Source organism: Pongo pygmaeus, chromosome 2 (assembly GCF_028885625.2).
Source record: "Pongo pygmaeus isolate AG05252 chromosome 2, NHGRI_mPonPyg2-v2.0_pri, whole genome shotgun sequence".
Classification (NCBI taxonomy): Eukaryota; Metazoa; Chordata; class Mammalia; order Primates; family Hominidae; genus Pongo; species Pongo pygmaeus.
In genome coordinates, this window is record NC_085930.1 from 95,080,883 (window position 1) to 95,097,543 (window position 16,661).

At 44.6% G+C, this 16,661-nt stretch overlaps 2 protein-coding genes across 17 annotated transcripts in view; one reads left to right on the forward strand and one right to left on the reverse strand.

Annotated features, from left to right (window-relative positions):
• The first annotated feature begins 5,463 nt into the window (after positions 1-5,463).
• PDHB (pyruvate dehydrogenase E1 subunit beta) lies at positions 5,464-11,829 on the forward strand. Its single transcript, XM_054479627.2, has 10 exons — positions 5,464-5,699; positions 5,783-5,836; positions 7,476-7,583; positions 7,667-7,729; positions 7,832-7,867; positions 8,519-8,804; positions 9,225-9,335; positions 9,671-9,762; positions 10,846-10,987; positions 11,280-11,829. Exons 1-10 carry the CDS (start codon positions 5,658-5,660, stop codon positions 11,423-11,425), a joined length of 1,080 nt encoding a protein of 359 aa, XP_054335602.1. The 5' UTR covers positions 5,464-5,657; the 3' UTR covers positions 11,426-11,829.
• A 1,640-nt stretch (positions 11,830-13,469) lies between these two features.
• Positions 13,470-16,661, reverse strand: part of PXK (PX domain containing serine/threonine kinase like) — a 91,207-nt gene continuing 88,015 nt past the window's right edge. For 6 of the 16 annotated variants that reach the window (XM_054479615.2, XM_054479616.2, XM_063661023.1 and 3 more), the window contains one exon: positions 13,470-14,747. In XM_054479615.2, the coding sequence (XP_054335590.1) occupies positions 14,539-14,747 (209 nt within the window). In that variant the 3' untranslated portion in view covers positions 13,470-14,538. Of the gene's footprint in view, positions 14,748-16,014; positions 16,049-16,661 lie in introns of all 16 variants that reach the window. The other 10 variants (XM_063661026.1, XM_063661025.1, XM_054479622.2 and 7 more) reach the window with 4 other exon arrangements.

Sequence of the window (16,661 nt, forward strand, 5' to 3'; positions counted from 1 at the left end):
CCAATAGAAGCCCCTTGGGGAACTGGCCTCACACCTTGCCTACACAGTCCTTGTACAGGGTTTCTGACCCGTGGTAAGTAAAGAATGTCACTTTCTAACAGATCCAGGAACTCCAAGTTATCTTGGAACCTCAAGAAGAGAGGAATTTACCCAACTCATAAGTATTTGAGGGTACAAACCCATGGCAAAAAGTCTTATCTAAGATTCCTTCTTTGGAACAGAGTTCCAGGAAAGCCAATTTAAAAAGAGCTTATGTGGCTGGCTGCGGTGGCTCACACCTGTAATACCAGCACTTCGGGAGGCCAAGGTGGGCAGATCACTTGAGGTCAGGAGCTCGAGACCAGCCTGGCCAACAAGGTGAAATCCTGTCTCTACTAAAAATGCAAAAATATTGGCAGGGCACAGTGGTGGGCACCTGTAATCCCAGCTACTTGGGAGGCTGAAGCAGATGAATCGCTTGAGCCCAGGAGGTAGAGGTTGTAGTAAGCCAAGATCGCACCACTGCACTCCAGCCTGGGTGACAGAGTGAGACTCCATCTCAATAAATAAATAATAAAAAGAGCTTATGTGAAAAATAATTATTCTTGCTACACTTTATACAAATAATCAGGCCAAGTATAACAAAGCAAATCAGTCTTACCAAGATTTGTCTTTAGTAAAAATGGGAAACTGGAGAGAGAAATATTATGTTTCAAGAACTATGGTACACTGGTTATTAGATTCTGGTCTCATCAGTTGTTTTTAAGTTTGTTTCTGCAATTTAGGCTAACCCAGCTTATTCCTGTGAACCAAGAGTGATGGTGTCAGGTCTCTGAGCCCAGGCCTGCATGTATTCATTCAGATGGCCTGAAGCAAGTGAAGAATCACAAAAGAAGTGAAAATGGCCGGTTCCTGCCTTAACTGGTGACATTACCTTGTGAAATTCCTTCTCTTGGCTCATCCTGGCTCAAGAGCTCCCCCACTGAGCACCTTGTGACCCCCACTTCTGCCAGCCAGAGAACAACCCCCTTTGACTGTAATTTTCCACTACCTACCCAAATCCTATAAAACGGCCCCACCGCTATCTCCCTTCGCTGACTCTCTTTTCGGACTCAGCCCGCCTGCACCCAGATGATTAAAAAGCTTTATTGCTCACATAAAGCCTATTTGGTGGTCTCGTCACATGGACGTGCGTGGAAGATGGGTAATATAAAAATCTGAATCGATCTTCTAATTCTGAACACACTGGAATCAGCTAGCAACCCCACATCAGCTTGGTTCCAACAGTTGCCCAGTTCATGGAAAGCCTTCTAATTTAGTTTAATTTTACTTATTTTGCTTTACTCTTGTGGAAGATACCACTATTGTACTCTTTGTGTGCAGGATAAGCTTACTGAATGTTTTCTTAAACTGAATACTTATTAATCTTCCAGATATCACCTTTTGTCAGAACTTGGAGTTATGAATGGCCCTCACCATACTGATGTTTTCTGAGCTCCTCTCTACCCTGAACATAAGGGACCCTAATAGTTAAGCAGGAATATCATCACCCCTATTCGGCCTGAAGAAGTTACAGAAGATGCATCTTCATCCCTCCGAAACTTTTAGGATCAAAGTTTCTCTTATAATAGGGAGAAGGCAAATGTCAGAGGAATGTGAACCAGAGCAACTCCATCTTGAATAGGAACTGGGTAAAATGAGGCAGAGACCTACAGGGCTGCTGCATTCCCAGACAGTTAGGCATTCTCAGTCACAGGACGAGATAGGAGGTCAGCACAAGATACAGGTCATAAAGACCTTGCTGATAAAACAGGTTGCAGGAAAGAAGCTGGCCAAAACCCACCAAACCCAAGACGGCGATGAGCGTGACCTCTGGTCGTCCTCACTGCTACACTCCCACCAGTGCCATAACAGTTTATAAATGCCATGGCAATGTCAAGAAGTTACACTATATGGTCTAAAAAGGGGAGGCATGAATAATCCACTCCTCATTTAGTATAAAATCAAGAAATAATCATAAAAATGGGCAATCAGCAGCCCTCAGGGCTGCTCTGTCTATGGAGTAGCCATTCTTTTATTCCTTTACTTTCTCAATAAACTTGCTTTTGCTTTGCACTGTGGACTTGCCCTGAATTTTTTCTTGTGTGAGATCCAAGAACTCTCTCTTGGGATCTCGATCAGGACTCCTTTCCTGTAACATCTCCTTTTGCTTGGCAAATCTGATCTTGAAATCTTTTGGTGCTAGTTGGTGGGAAAGGTGGGAAGGACTGATTCACTTTTTCATTCTGAGCACCACCCACAAACTTTTGGGGGCTGAAATCTCAAGTTCAGGAGTTTCTCAGGGATGCTGTGGCAGTCTAGGAAGTGCTGGCCATTCCTGAGGCTTCCTGGCAGGGACAGTTGGGACTAGATGATGGTGGCAGGTGAGGGAGACTCAGAAGGTGTTGATTCCATATCTTGAAGATCTTCTGTCCATTTTACAGATGAGACAGTCCCAGAGAGTAAATGTCATCTCTATGCAGCTGTCCCCAAATTTCTATCTTTGACCCTGACTAGGCCCTAGGCTCCAGACAACCTGGGTATGTCCCAGTCATCTAAAGAATAAAGGCTGGCTGCAGTGGCTCATGCCTGTAATCCCAGCACTTTGGGAAGCTGAGGTGGGTGGATCACTTAAGGTCAAGAGTTCAACACCAGCCTGGCCAACATAGTGAAAACTCATCTCTACTAAAAATAAAAAAAATTAGCCGAGCATGGTGGCAGTTGCCTGTAATCCCAGCTACTCGGGAGGCTGAAGCAGGAGAATAGCTTGAACCTGGGAGGCAGAGGTTGCAGTGAGGGCCACTGTACTTCAGCCTGGGTGACAGAGTGAAACTCCGTCTCAAAAAATAAACAAACAAAAATACACTCTTACTTCCCCAGCTCCTGGCACTTACACTGCCTCAGGCTCCTCCCTTACCCCATCTATCCATCCAACAATGACAAAAATCCAAAATTTTCCTCTGCTCTTCCCTAGCACTTACAGCATTCCTATTGATTCTAGCCCAAATAGATCTCAAAACTGTCCCCCTACTCTCCATCTGGAAGTTGCCTCCTAGTCTGGCTCTGTTGCTGCCACAGACTTCCCAGCATCCGCCTGCTCTTCCTTTGCCTCCACCCACTCCCACTCCCAGTCAGCAACCCATTGGAAGTTGCAAATTCTTAATTTGGCAGCCTGCAGCTGTGATCCATAGAAGCGAATGTTTGGAATGTCGTGGGGATAGGTGGAGACTGGGTCCCCAATTGTCCCATCTGACCCCCAAGGGCCAAATTAAGACTAATGAACTTCCAGAGGTTGTCCCTATGGCCAAGTGTTTGACACCTCCCCATAAGGGAGGAGACCACCCCTCATATTGTCTTACGCCCAATTTCTGCCTCCAAAGAAAGAAAAAGTAAAAACTAAAAGGCAGAAATGAAATCCACAAGCAGACAGCCTGGTGCCACACCCTGGGCCTGGTAAAGATCAACCCTGACCTAATCGGTTATGTTAACTATAGATTACAGACATTGTATAGAAAAGCACTGTTAAAATCCCTTTCCTGTTCCGATCTAATTACCGGTGCACGCAGCCCCCAGTCACGTACCCTCTGCTTGCTCAATCAATCACGACCCTCTCACGCACACCTCCTTAGAGCTGTGAGCCCTTAAAAGGGACAGGAATTGCTCATTCGGGGAGCTTGGCTCTCAAGACAGGAGTCTTGCCGATGCTCCCAGCCGAATAAACCCCTTCCTTCCTTAACTCGGTGTCTGAGGAGTTTTGTCTGCAGCTCGTCCTGCTACACCCATAGGGCCGCCCTTCTCTAAAGTTGTTGTAACCTTCCCGCAAGCAGGACCCCAACTTCTGCTTTAGGAAGCAGTGGGAAAAAGACCATGCTTCAGAGTCAAGACAGTTCTAAATTGAAATATCGGCTCATTTAATCAATTTCTGCTTCAATTTAACCATCTTCAAAATGGAGATAATAATAACACTAATTACCCAAGTGGGGTACTGTGAGAATGAGCTATACAGCACATATCTCAATGCTTGGCTCACAGTAGGTGCTTAATGCAATCAATGAAAGCTATGACATGCATTATAAGGAATAAACAAACAGCACTGTCCAGGGAAGACTAGGCTAACTCATGAAGTGTTAAGTTCCCCATCACTAGAGTGTGTGTAAGCATTTCTTGGTGCCCAAAGGATTCCAGCACCCACAACAGGTTGGCCTAACTCTTAAGGTGTGGGGAAAAGCAAGAGAGATCAGATTGTTAATATGTCTGTATAGAAAGAAGTAGACATAAGAGACTCCATTTTGTTCTGTATTAAGAAAAATTCTTCCGCCTTGAGATGCTGTTAATCTGTGACCTTACCCCCAACCCCGTGCTCTCTAAAACATGTGCTGTGTCAAACTCAAGGTTAAATGGATTAAGGGTTGTGCAAGATGTGCTTTGTTAAACAAATGCTTGAAGGCAGCATGCTCCTTAAGAGTCATCACCACTCCCTAATCTCAAGTACCCAGGGACACAAAAACTGCGGAAGGCCGCAGGGACCTCTGCCTAGGAAAGCCAGGTATTGTCCAAGGTTTCTCCCCATGTGATAGTCTGAAATATGGCCTCGTGGGAAGGGAAAGACCTGACCGTCCCCCAGCCCGACACCCGTAAAGGGTCTGTGCTGAGGAGGATTATTATAAGAGGAAGGCATACCTCTTGCAGTTGAGACAAGACAAAGGCATCTGTCTCCTGCCTGTCCCTGGGCAATGGAATGTCTCGGTATAAAACCCGATTGTACGTTCCATCTACTGAGATAGGGAAAAACTGCCTTAGCGCTGGAGGTGAGACATGTGGGCAGCAATACTGCTTAACAAAGCATTGAAATGTTTATGTCTATGCATATCTAAAGCACAGCACTTGATTCTTTACCTTGTCTATCATGCAAAGGCCTTTGTTCACGTGTTTGTCTGCTAACCCTCTCCCCACTATTGTCTTGTGACCATGACACATCCCCCTCTCTGAAGAACACCGATAAGTAATCAATAAATACTAAGGGAACTCAGAAGCCAGGGGGATCCTCCATCTGCTGAACGCTGGTCCCCTGGGTCCCCTTATTTCTTTCTCTTCACTTTGTGTCTTTTCCTTTTCCAAGTCTCTCGTTCCACCCAACGAGAAACACCCACAGCTGTGAAGGGGCGACCCACCCCCTTCATTAAGGTCTCTCCAGCTTCCAGAGATCATGCTCCTCAGTGTCTGACTTCTAGTCCCCATGCTTCAAGTAACACCGACCAGGCACGTGTGCCCAGCGTGTACCCCGCGTGTCGGTCACCGCCTACTGTCAATAAAGTTGATTTGACGCGGCTCCAGGCAGAGGGGATCTAGTCCCCATGCTTCAAGTAACACCGACCAGGCACGTGTGCCCAGCGTGTACCCCGCGTGTCGGTCACCGCCTACTGTCAATAAAGTTGATTTGACGCGGCTCCAGGCAGAGGGGAACGGCCACCCACTCGCCACCTCGGCCAGGCCCCCCGGCCCCTCACCCGGTGGGCGGGTGGGCGGGTCACGCAGGCGCCGCACCTTCCCATTGGCCCGCGCCGGTGGAGGCGGGGCCTCCTCACGTCTGCCCGCCCCTCTGTGTTGTCATTTGGCAGCGGATAGAGGACACGACCAAGATGGCGGCGGTATCTGGCTTGGTGCGGAGACCCCTTCGGGAGGTAGGCAGCAGCGCGCGGCCTGTATTCCCACGCGACCCCTGCCCACTCTGCGTCCCGTCGTCATCTTCCTCTCTCCCTGCCAGGTCTCCGGGCTGCTGAAGAGGCGCTTTCACTGGACCGCGCCGGCTGCGCTGCAGGTAACAGGCGCGGGCGCTCCTCGGACGAGGGCGGGGAGGGTCCCACTTCTCTCGGGAAGGAGGCCGGAGTCGCGCCTGCGCTGTGGCCGTCCGGCGTCGTGGGCCTTGGGTTTGCGGAGCCAGCATCCTCCGTGAAGCACCTGCTGCCTCTGTCGCCGCCTGGCACTTATCACACCGGCGAGTCACCACCTCACAGCTGGCTGGGCAATGGGGGAAAACTAAGACTAGGCATTTCCTCCCTCACTCCATGTTTTTTTCTTTAAATTGCAGCAAAATAGACCTAACTTAAAACGTACTTTCTAGAAGTGTATAATTCAGTGACATTAAGTACATTCACCGTGTTGTACAACCATTAACCACCATCCATTTCCAGAACTTTTAAATCATCCCAAACAGAAACTGTCCATTACTGGGGAACTCCTCATTTCCCTTCCCCAAACCCCTGGTAACCCCTGTTGTACTTTTCTGTCTCTATGAGGTTGCCTATTCTAGAACTTCATATAAGTGGCATCATTTGTCCTTTTGTGTCTGGCTTATCTCAGCGTAATGTCCTCAAGGTTCATCCACGTTGTAGCATGCGTCAGAGTTTGATTCCTTCCTAAGGCTAAATAATATATATATGTATTTTTTTTTAGATAGTCTCCCTCTGTCACTCAGGTTGGAGTGCAGTGGCGCGATCTCAGCTTACTGCAACCTCCACCTCCTGGGCTCAAGGGATTCTCGCGCCTCACACTCCTGAGTAGCTGTGATTACAGGCGGGTGCCACCACACTGGGCTAATTTTTGTATTTTTAGTAGAGACAGGGTCTCACCATATTGCCCAGGCTGGTCTTGAACTTCTGGCCTCAAGTGATCTGCCTGCCTTGGCCTCCCAAAGTGCTAGGATTATAGGCATGAGCCACCTCGCCCAGCCCGACATTTTCTTTTTTTTTTGAGACGGAGTTTTGCTCTTGCTGCCCAGGCTAGAGTGCAATGGCACTATCTCAGCTCACTGCAACCTCTGCCTCCTGGGTTCAAGCAATTCTGCCTCAGCCTCCTGAGTAGCTGGGATTACAGGCACCCGCCACCACACCCGGCTAATTTTTGTATTTTTAGTAGAGAATGAGTTTCACCATATTGGCTAGGGTGGTCTCGAACCCCTGACCTCAAGTGATCCACCTGCCTTGGCCTCCCAGAGTGCTGGAATTACAGGTGTGAGCCACTGTGCCTGGCCTTGTTTTGTCTATTGTGAATAATGCTGCTGTGAACATTGATGTGCAAGTATATGCTTGAATCCTTGCTTTCAATTATTTGGGGCATATACATAGAAGTGGAATTGATGGATTGTATGTTAATTCTCTCCTTCCTTTTTTTAACTAGATTTTACCATTATATTAAAATAGCAACTCCTACATTCTGGATGCAAAGTATTTGGCAGTGTTTGGCACCTAGTGAGCACTCAGTACATTAACATATACAGTCAAAGACCAACTATGTGTAATAGAAATGTTACTTTTATAATTCTTTGAGTTTTTAGAGAGAAGCTTGTTCTAGTGTTTTTATATTGTATGCTGTGGGCAGCCTAGGTAAATATAAAGGAAGAAAATCTTAGTTGAATCCCAAACAATTCTGTATTGACTGTTTTTGCATACCTGTGACAGGTGACAGTTCGTGATGCTATAAATCAGGGTATGGATGAGGAGCTGGAAAGAGATGAGAAGGTATTTCTGCTTGGAGAAGAAGTTGCCCAGTACGATGGGGCATACAAGGTAACTAAAGTATGTGAGAGTTATACAAAATTGAGATCACTGTTACCCCCAGATACACTTAAGGGATCAACTCTTAATTGTAGGTTAGTCGAGGGCTGTGGAAGAAATATGGAGACAAGAGGATTATTGACACTCCCATATCAGAGGTAAGCCTTCCAGTGGGAAGCAGACCCTGGAGGGCATGTCTGTTAGTGTCCATCATCCTCATTTTTATGGATTTTCACTTACGTTTATATTTTACTTTATAGATGGGCTTTGCTGGAATTGCTGTAGGTGCAGCTATGGTATGTAATACTCTTTATGAAACTTATCTAAAGACATTTCTTGTTTGTTTTTTTTTATTTTGAGATGGAGTCTCATTCTGTTGCCCAGCCTGGAGTGCACTGGCACCATCTCAGCTTCCAGGTTCAAGCGATTCTCCTGCCTCAGCCTCCATAGTGGCTGGGATTACAGGTTGCGCCACCATGCCCAGCTAATTTTTGTGTTTTTAGTGGAGATGGGGTTTTACCATGTTGGCCAGGCTGGTTTCGAACTCCTGGCCTCAAGTGATCTGCCTGCCTCGGCCTCCCAAAGTGCTGGGATTACAGGCATGAGCCACTGTGCCCATCCCCAAAGAGATTTAACATCACCTTTTAAAAACATCATTTGGGAAAAAAACAAAAAAATACCAAGTAGGTAGATGTGGTGGTGCTGGCCTGCAGTCCCAGCTACTCGGGATGCTGAGGAAGGATTACTTGAGCCTAGGAGTTAGAGGCTGCAGTGAGCTATGATGTGTGCCACTGCACTCCAGCCTGGGTGACAGTGAGACCCTGTCCATAAAAAATAAAAATAAAAAATAAAAACATTATTTGAATGTTGGAAGACTTGGAGTGATTGTTTGCTACTATTTGTTGCTGTTTCTAGTCTTTTTAACATCCACGTTTTTGATTTTACAGGCTGGGTTGCGGCCCATTTGTGAATTTATGACCTTCAATTTCTCCATGCAAGCCATTGACCAGGTTATAAACTCAGCTGCCAAGACCTACTACATGTCTGGTGGCCTTCAGCCTGTGCCTATAGTCTTCAGGGGGCCCAATGGTGCCTCAGCAGGTGTAGCTGCCCAGCACTCACAGTGCTTTGCTGCCTGGTATGGGCACTGCCCAGGCTTAAAGGTGGTCAGTCCCTGGAATTCAGAGGATGCTAAAGGACTTATTAAATCAGCCATTCGGGATAACAATCCAGGTCAGCACAGGGACCCTTTGGTTTGTTTTGAAGATTGAAAAACTAAAATGATATATTTGCACAGAGGAAACCATTAAAGTCTTTTAGTTAGGTTTAGATATATCGTATAAAATGTTAATACTTTATATAGTAAAGACAGTAAAGAATGTGCTTGCTTTTCCTATTTCCGACTATAAGGGGGCCAGCTAGGTAAGTGGGACATTTGCTGCACACCCACAATACTGGTTTGATAGATAAAATTATATTGACCAAACTACAAATTTAAGTCCCTAAACTGCTCTCAAGGCTGCCGGTCATGGTAGAGATAAGGCTAATCAGCACAACGAAACTTCTCACAAGATGAATGATATTGCTTTCTATACAGTTTTAGTCATTCTGGATGTGATTAATTACTTTTGTTTAAATATTTATGTTTTTCAGTGGTGGTGTTAGAGAATGAATTGATGTATGGGGTTCCTTTTGAATTTCCTCCGGAAGCTCAGTCAAAAGATTTTCTGATTCCTATTGGAAAAGCCAAAATAGAAAGGCAAGGTAAGAAAACTAAGATATATAAACAGTATTTTTAATCCAGCCCTCTATTTTGGTAAAATTTAATCTAGAAGTTACTGTCATTTACTTTGACTGAAAAATTATAGGATGAGCTCAAGAACGTGTGATGCCCCAATTTCTCATTCAGTTGTGCTTTTCTAGATCTCAGTCTGGTAGGTTTGTGTTTCATTTCTAGGAAGGCTGCCACATTCCTCAGCTCACTGGAATGAAGTTGAGTTGAAGACTTTATGAATGAACAAGAGCCACAGCTGGCTGCACAGTGGTGTAGCATCTTCAGTTTCAACCTGATCTTTGATCTGTGACCACTCTGTTTTCAGGAACACATATAACTGTGGTTTCCCATTCAAGACCTGTGGGCCACTGCTTAGAAGCTGCAGCAGTGCTATCTAAAGAGGGAGTTGAATGTGAGGTGAGTGGACATTTACTTGTTCTTAAAGAATTAGAAGGGCTCCTTTTAGATTTAAGACCCAGAAGAGTTCTGTTAACAGGTTAATTAGATGTAAAACCTTGCTTTGTCACTGATTTCTGTCTCTGCTTAAAGCTGGGAACCTGCCTGCAGTTCACATACTTAGCTTTTTACCACTCAGGTCACTTAGGTTCTGGATCTTTTTTGAGAGGCAGCAGGGGCTCTCTGAACCTCTTCTGGTTCTCAGTGATACCCCCCCGAGAGAGGAAAAAACAGGGTTTTGTTCTGTTGCCCAGGCTGAAGTGCAGTGGCTGGATCATGGCTCACTGTAACCTTGAACTCCTGGGCCCAAGTGATGCTCCCACCTCACCCTTCTGAGGTTCTGGATCTTTTAGAAACCTACCATGTGCTAGTTACACTTGGGCAAGTTATATACTCTAAATCTGTTTCATCAGTTATAAAATGGGGATAATATAAATACTGTCCCGTCATAGGGCAGTTGTGAGAATTACACTTAGTATAGTGCTTGGTACATGATAGGCACTCAGCTGTTAACTGTTACTTATTTTGATGAGGGAATTTAAAGTGAAGGAGGAATGGCTGGGCATGGTGGATCTCCTGAGGTCAGGAGTTCGAGACCAGCCTGGCCAACATGGTGAAACCCCATCTCTACTAAAAATACAAAAATTAGCCAGGCGTGGTGGTCTGTGCCTGTAATCTCAGCTACTCCAGAGGCTGAGGCAGGAAAATGGCTTGAACTGGGAAGGCAGGGGTGGCAGTGAGCCGAGATCACGCCACTGCACTCCAGCCTGGACAACAAGAGCAAAACTCCGTCTCAAAAGAAATAAAAAAGTGAAAGAAGATAAATGAATCTTATAACTGCACAGAGCTGCTTGTGGTAGGCATACAGATCTTTGTTTTAATTAAAACTTTTACAGTTTGTACATTCATGTACCTATTCATAGGCAGATTAGATTTTCCTAGATACAAAGATTAACAGGAAACAAAAAAGGAAATGGTATTATGGGGATAAGGCTCTATTTGTGCTGCAGTAGCTCTGTAAACTTGATTATATTACCTGTTTAGGTGATAAATATGCGTACCATTAGACCAATGGACATGGAAACCATAGAAGCCAGTGTCATGAAGACAAATCATCTTGTAACCGTGGAAGGAGGCTGGCCACAGTTTGGAGTAGGAGCTGAAATCTGTGCCAGGATCATGGAAGGTATTTCAAAGAAACTGGTTCTAGAATACAGTCAAGCTATAGTAAACATCATGTACCTGAATACGTACAGGATAAAGAGATTGAAAGCTAGGAGTGGCCAAACGACTTAAACTTTAAACTTATAAGTTTGGCATTTCTCTTTAGGCAGATATTTTAAAAGCAAATCCAGAAAGCGGTTCCCCATAATTAGCATTCCTTACATTTTCTCTTCCTGGTCAGCCACACCTCTGTGCCAAGGTGGTAGTGCCCAGCTGGCATTTGCTGTCTCTCAGTTGAGCCTTCCTTCTCCTAGGTCCTGCGTTCAATTTCCTGGATGCTCCTGCTGTTCGTGTCACTGGTGCTGACGTCCCTATGCCTTATGCAAAGATTCTAGAAGACAACTCTATACCTCAGGTTAAAGACATCATATTTGCAATAAAGAAAACATTAAATATTTAGTTTGGACTTGAATATCAAGTCGTTGAAATTTATTTGAAATACTTGCTGGCACTGCACCTGGATTTGTACTGCAAGACCTGACTACTCATAAAGGAAAACAATTTCTAAAGCAACAGCAGGTATTTTTGTACAGGGAAGTTTAAATGTGTCTGTGTATGGAAAACTCTCCACTCGCCTGCCCTAGACACCATGCTTCCTTTTGTCTGTTACAGTTGCCATGTTCTTTGAATAACAAATTATATAACATTTTACCCTCTCTCATCACAAGGACAAAGTATGGATGTGGCAGAGTCCTGATGAAAGATATATCCAAACAAGATAACTTATATGTATAAAATTAAAGCATATAATATACATTTACTGTTAGTTTGTTTTGATAAGGAATAAAGGAATTTCTAACATGACTTTTTTTTTTTTTTTTGAGACAAGGTTAGGCTCTGTTCCCCAAGCTGGAGTGCTATGGCACAATCTCGGCTCACTGCAGCCTCCACCTCCCAGGTTCAAGTGATTCTCCTGCCTCAGCCTCAGGAGTGGGAAATTAGTCACCACATCCGGCTAATTTTGGTGTTTTTAGTAGAGGTGGGGTTTCACTATGTTGGCCAGGCTGGTCGTGAACTCCTGACCTCAGGTGATCCACCCACCTCAGGTGATCCACCCGCCTCAGCCTTCCAAACTGCTGGGATTACAGGCATGAGCCACCACACCTGGCCATGACTATTTTATTTTTATATTGAAAGAATTGGCTGGGCTGGGCGTGGTAGCTCATGCCTGTAATCCCAGTACTTTGGGAGGCCAAGGCGGGCAGAACACGAGGTCAGGAGATCGAGACCATCCTGGCTAACATGCTGAAACCCTGTCTTTACTAAAGCCGGGCATGGTGGCATGTGCCTGTAGACCCAGGTGCTCGGGAGGCTGAGGCAGGATAATTGCTTGAACCCAGGAGGCGGAGGTTGCAGTGAGCCGAGATGGCGCCACTGCACTCCAGCCTGGGCAACAGAGCAAGACTCCGTCTCACAAAAAAAAAAAAAAAAAAAAAAAAAAGAATTGGCTGGGTGTGGTGGCTCAAACGTGTAATCCTAGCACTTTGGGAGGCCGAGGTGGGTGTATCCCTTGAGTGTAGGAGTTCAGGACCAGCCTGGGGAACATGGCAAAACCCCATCTCTACAAAGATAGAAAAAAAAAGTCCATGTAGGTAGAAAACTTGAAATTCTATTAAGAAATTAGTGCTGCCAGGCCACAGTAGCTCATGCCTATAATCCTAGCACTTTGGGAGGCTGAGGCAGGGAATGCTTGAGCCCAGGAGTTTGAGACCAGCCTGGGGCAACGTTGCAAAAACCCTGCCTACAAAAAAAAAAAACCAGGTATCTGGTGGTGTACCTACAGGAGAATCGCTTGAGCCCTGGGAGGTCAAGGCTGCAGTGAGCTGTGATGGGGTCACTGCACTCCAGCCTGAGTGAAAGAGCGAAACCCTGTCTTAAAAATAACGATAAAAGAAATTAGTGCCATGTGGAAAATAAGCTGATACTGTACAAGACCATTACCTGTTTGTATTCATATATCTGAACTATCCAAAATAGTCGGCAAAACTGACTTCAGAAGGACTCAGGCCTCACAAGCCTCCATCAGGTAATCACCTAGGTTGCATCACACTTAAAACAGGAACTTCTCCACAGACTCTCCAAATGCCTAATTCTAATAGCATTCTCTTTAAAGTTATGGCAAAGTTTATATCAGGTGTTTTTCCCATTTCCAAAGATCAGATACTCTGTCAAATACTGCCCTCTTCAGAAGCTGAGATGGAAAAGATGGGTTTAAATTAGTTAGAGAAGCATATAGGTGGTACCTAATTTAAGTAGCAAGACAGGATTTTAGTTCTTAGAGGAAAAGTGAGACACAAAAGAAGAGACAGGATAGGTACACAAAAGAATAGAGACAGGATAGGTAGAGGAAGGAAACCTTAGACTGTGTGAATCTATTCTTTGTTAACAACAGATGCTACAACAAGTTCTCATTTGAAATATCTTGTCAAGCTACAGACAACACGTTTTCTTGACATGATTTTAATAAAAAATACAGCTGACATTTATTACAGATTACATGAAACTATACACAATGACATTCTCTCTGCATAGTAACCAACACTGATGTGTGTACTTGAATTTTTAAATGGATTATTTATAATCCTTTAAAGTGCAATTTATTGAAAGGTTTAAGCAAATCAGGATAAAGGATCTTTCTAATGACTAACATTAAAGAGATGCTATATTGATACATTTAGATAAATCTTTCAAAAATCATAATTGATTTCTATAGATGCCAAATTTACTTCTGTTGTAACAATGACCTGCCCCCCTCAAACCCCAAACTTAATTGCTGAGGATTAAGAAGATCCTCTAATTGGCAAGAGCTTTTTCTGATGTTGATATTTTTGTCTGTTTCAATACACTCTAACTAAAAAGAACTATGGGTCTAGAGTAGTTGCTTTAGCAGCCCTGAGTTCTATAACCACAATGGTATTCCTGTTAGAACTTAAGAGAATGTTGTGAACGTTCCCCATTCTATTTGAGGGGAAAACGAAGAACTCAGTTGCTTTCTGATTCAGCAAAGTAACTATGCTTTGGGCTATAGTGTTAATGTCTAAGATAAAGGTAGCAAAAATTGGAGTTATCTAAGAATCAGAAAATGCTTTAGAGAAATGAACTGTAAGAGGAATGTTTCTAGGAGCTGTCTGATGGGGTAGAAGGGATTGCAACACAAAGGCCATTTACTGCTGTGACTGAATATTGTCATTGTTTTTCTGTCTATTTCCTTTAGTTGGTGAAAATATTTCAATATGCTGCTGCCCCAAAAGCATGCCCATTAGAGGATAAACAAGACTCCTTTACAGGGTTAATAAAGGAGCAAAATCTTAAGGGAGCAATGCCAGCCTAACTTTATTCTGCTTAAAGAATTATTTCCCTCTTGAAAAGCTTCTTACATGAGCATCTGCAAAATAGTACTGTTTGTGGCTGTACTGGCTCAGCAATTACTTTCCCAGGAAGGAGGGTAGTTTGGGGGGTAGGGGTGAGTAGGAATAAAAAAGAACTTTTCCCTCCAAGTGTAAACAGGAAGCTTCAGCCGATCTTCGGAGCACTGTGATCACAGGTTTTGGCTTTCCTCAAAGTTCCTTTTTGGAAATTCTGGATGGAGCTGAGCAAGGCCCCTCGGCTCATGCCATTCACAGCCTGAGACGAGAGCTGGGCAGGTGCCTCGGTGCTCACAGGAGGCAAGGGAGCTGCTGGTGGTGGTGGAGGTGGAGGAGGTGGAGGTAATGCAGATATCCCTGTGGAGGAAAAGGGGGACAATCAGTATTCACCTCCGCAGCTGCCCTGCACACACACTACTGCTCAGTCCTGAGCACAGGGGACTGGTGAGAGTCCACATGTTTTCCTCAGAAGGACCAACATACCTAGTACTGTATGAGTTCTTAAAATACTAAACAAAGCTAGAAGTATCAAAGGGGAATTAAAAGTTGCCATGTTTCTCAAATAATAGTCATGTTAAAGGCTGTTGGAACAAATAATTGCAGATTACATGAAGCCACATATGGTGACATTCTCTGCATAGATGAGGCTCTGACCCCATTTGCAAATATTAGTAATAGTCCCCAAAGAAGAGTTCCATCTATCAGTTACTTTAGCCAGGTCCCAGGAAGCTCTGTCTGCTTCTGAGCTAGCAATTAAAGATAGACATCTGCATGATGGAGTTGGGCTTCCTGAATGTCAATTATTCATAAGGGGTGAACAGTTCTTTCACTGCTCCAACACACACAATATTTGAAAGATGTGATTTTATGTAAAATGACAAACCACTCAGGATTCTCTGCAAGGAATCAGTGCCTCCTGGGTTATGCATTTCCCAGAGGAGTCTGTCTCGAATAATAATTTCCTATTAGGTTGCATTAAAGAAATATAAAATGCTAATAACTGTTAGCAATGCAAAGCAGGGGGCAGAGGGGTCTCTCTGCCATGGTATTCTTACAGAGAAATCCTTCTCAAGTACTAGTCTCTCCATTGTGGCCCAACCAAGGAACAGGACAGAACTGCACTAAATGTGTCTTTGACGAAGCATCAGGAGAAACTAGAATGTTGTGCTGTACCACAGTGGGCAAGGAGAGGGAAACTGGGCAGGTGTCTAAAAATTCCCTCAGCTTCCAGGCACATGGACATTTGCAACTCGAATTTTATATTTTGGAATCAATGAATGGTTCTCTCAGGACAGAATAAACACCGAGTTCAGAAAAAGCCTTGCCTTAAAGAATGTTCCTGTGTCACAGTTAGTTGCCTCGTCTCCTGTGACCTTGCAGCTCTCTGAGACTGCCTGTCAGATGCTGTCTTTGTCCCTCCCAGGGCTACTCCAGGGAGACATTCTGCCAGGTGGTTTCCCCTACACTGCTACTGAGTTGTGATAACAGGTAACAGGTAAAGCTACCCTACTTAAGTTTGTATGGATGATTGGCTCAGATCACCAATACAATACTCAAGTAAGTACATCCTTTTCACCAAGTGTGACAGGTATTGGTTAAAGTCTTACAATAGAAAATCACTTACCTTTCTTTACTTCTTTTACTCAAACCTAAGGCAGCTGAAATTAAAGGATCACACAAATACACACGCTCATGCTGTGCAATCTTGGAATGCTCAAATATAGCAATACAAATAAAGACTAAATACAGACAAATGACCAACATGTTCATTGGTTCTACACAGTAACAACTGATGAATGAAATTCTTTTATGTTTTATGCTAAGGTGGATTGTGGGAAAATGTTCCTGGCTTTCTGTCACAGGGTTACAGAGATAAAAAGGACTTTAAACTTGAAGTAACTGTTGAAGTGGGAAAACGGAGAATAAGCGTGTGTGATAAGCATTCCTCTGAAGAGGACTTCTGGAGAGCAACCAGTGAAATACCAGGAGGAGGGGAGACCTCTGCTGAAGGCTTTTGGAACTGAGTCTCTTGACTGCAACACCAAGTGGGCCCGAAGGAGTGAGCTCTGCCCACTTGGGGGTGAGTAGGTGCCAATGCCCTTCCCCAGCACCCTCCCACCCAATAGCCAGAAAAGGGCAGTGGAATCTGGACTTGATATTCAGGGCCACATCGTGTAACAGAAGGAGCTCCAGGGTTTCTGCCTCCCAGGTTTGTGCTTTGACCCCCGGCATGAGAATCACTGTGCAGTTCTCGGCTGCGGCAGTACTTGG

Excerpts from the sequence above, each read along its gene's own strand:
- PDHB (XM_054479627.2), top strand. The coding sequence starts at position 5,658 with ATGGCGGCGGTATCTGGCTTGGTGCGGAGACCCCTTCGGGAG. Across the intron at positions 5,700-5,782 it reads TGCGGAGACCCCTTCGGGAG|GTCTCCGGGCTGCTGAAGAG; the intron begins GTAGGCAGCAGC and ends TCTCCCTGCCAG. Across the intron at positions 9,763-10,845 it reads AAGAGGGAGTTGAATGTGAG|GTGATAAATATGCGTACCAT; the intron begins GTGAGTGGACAT and ends TTACCTGTTTAG.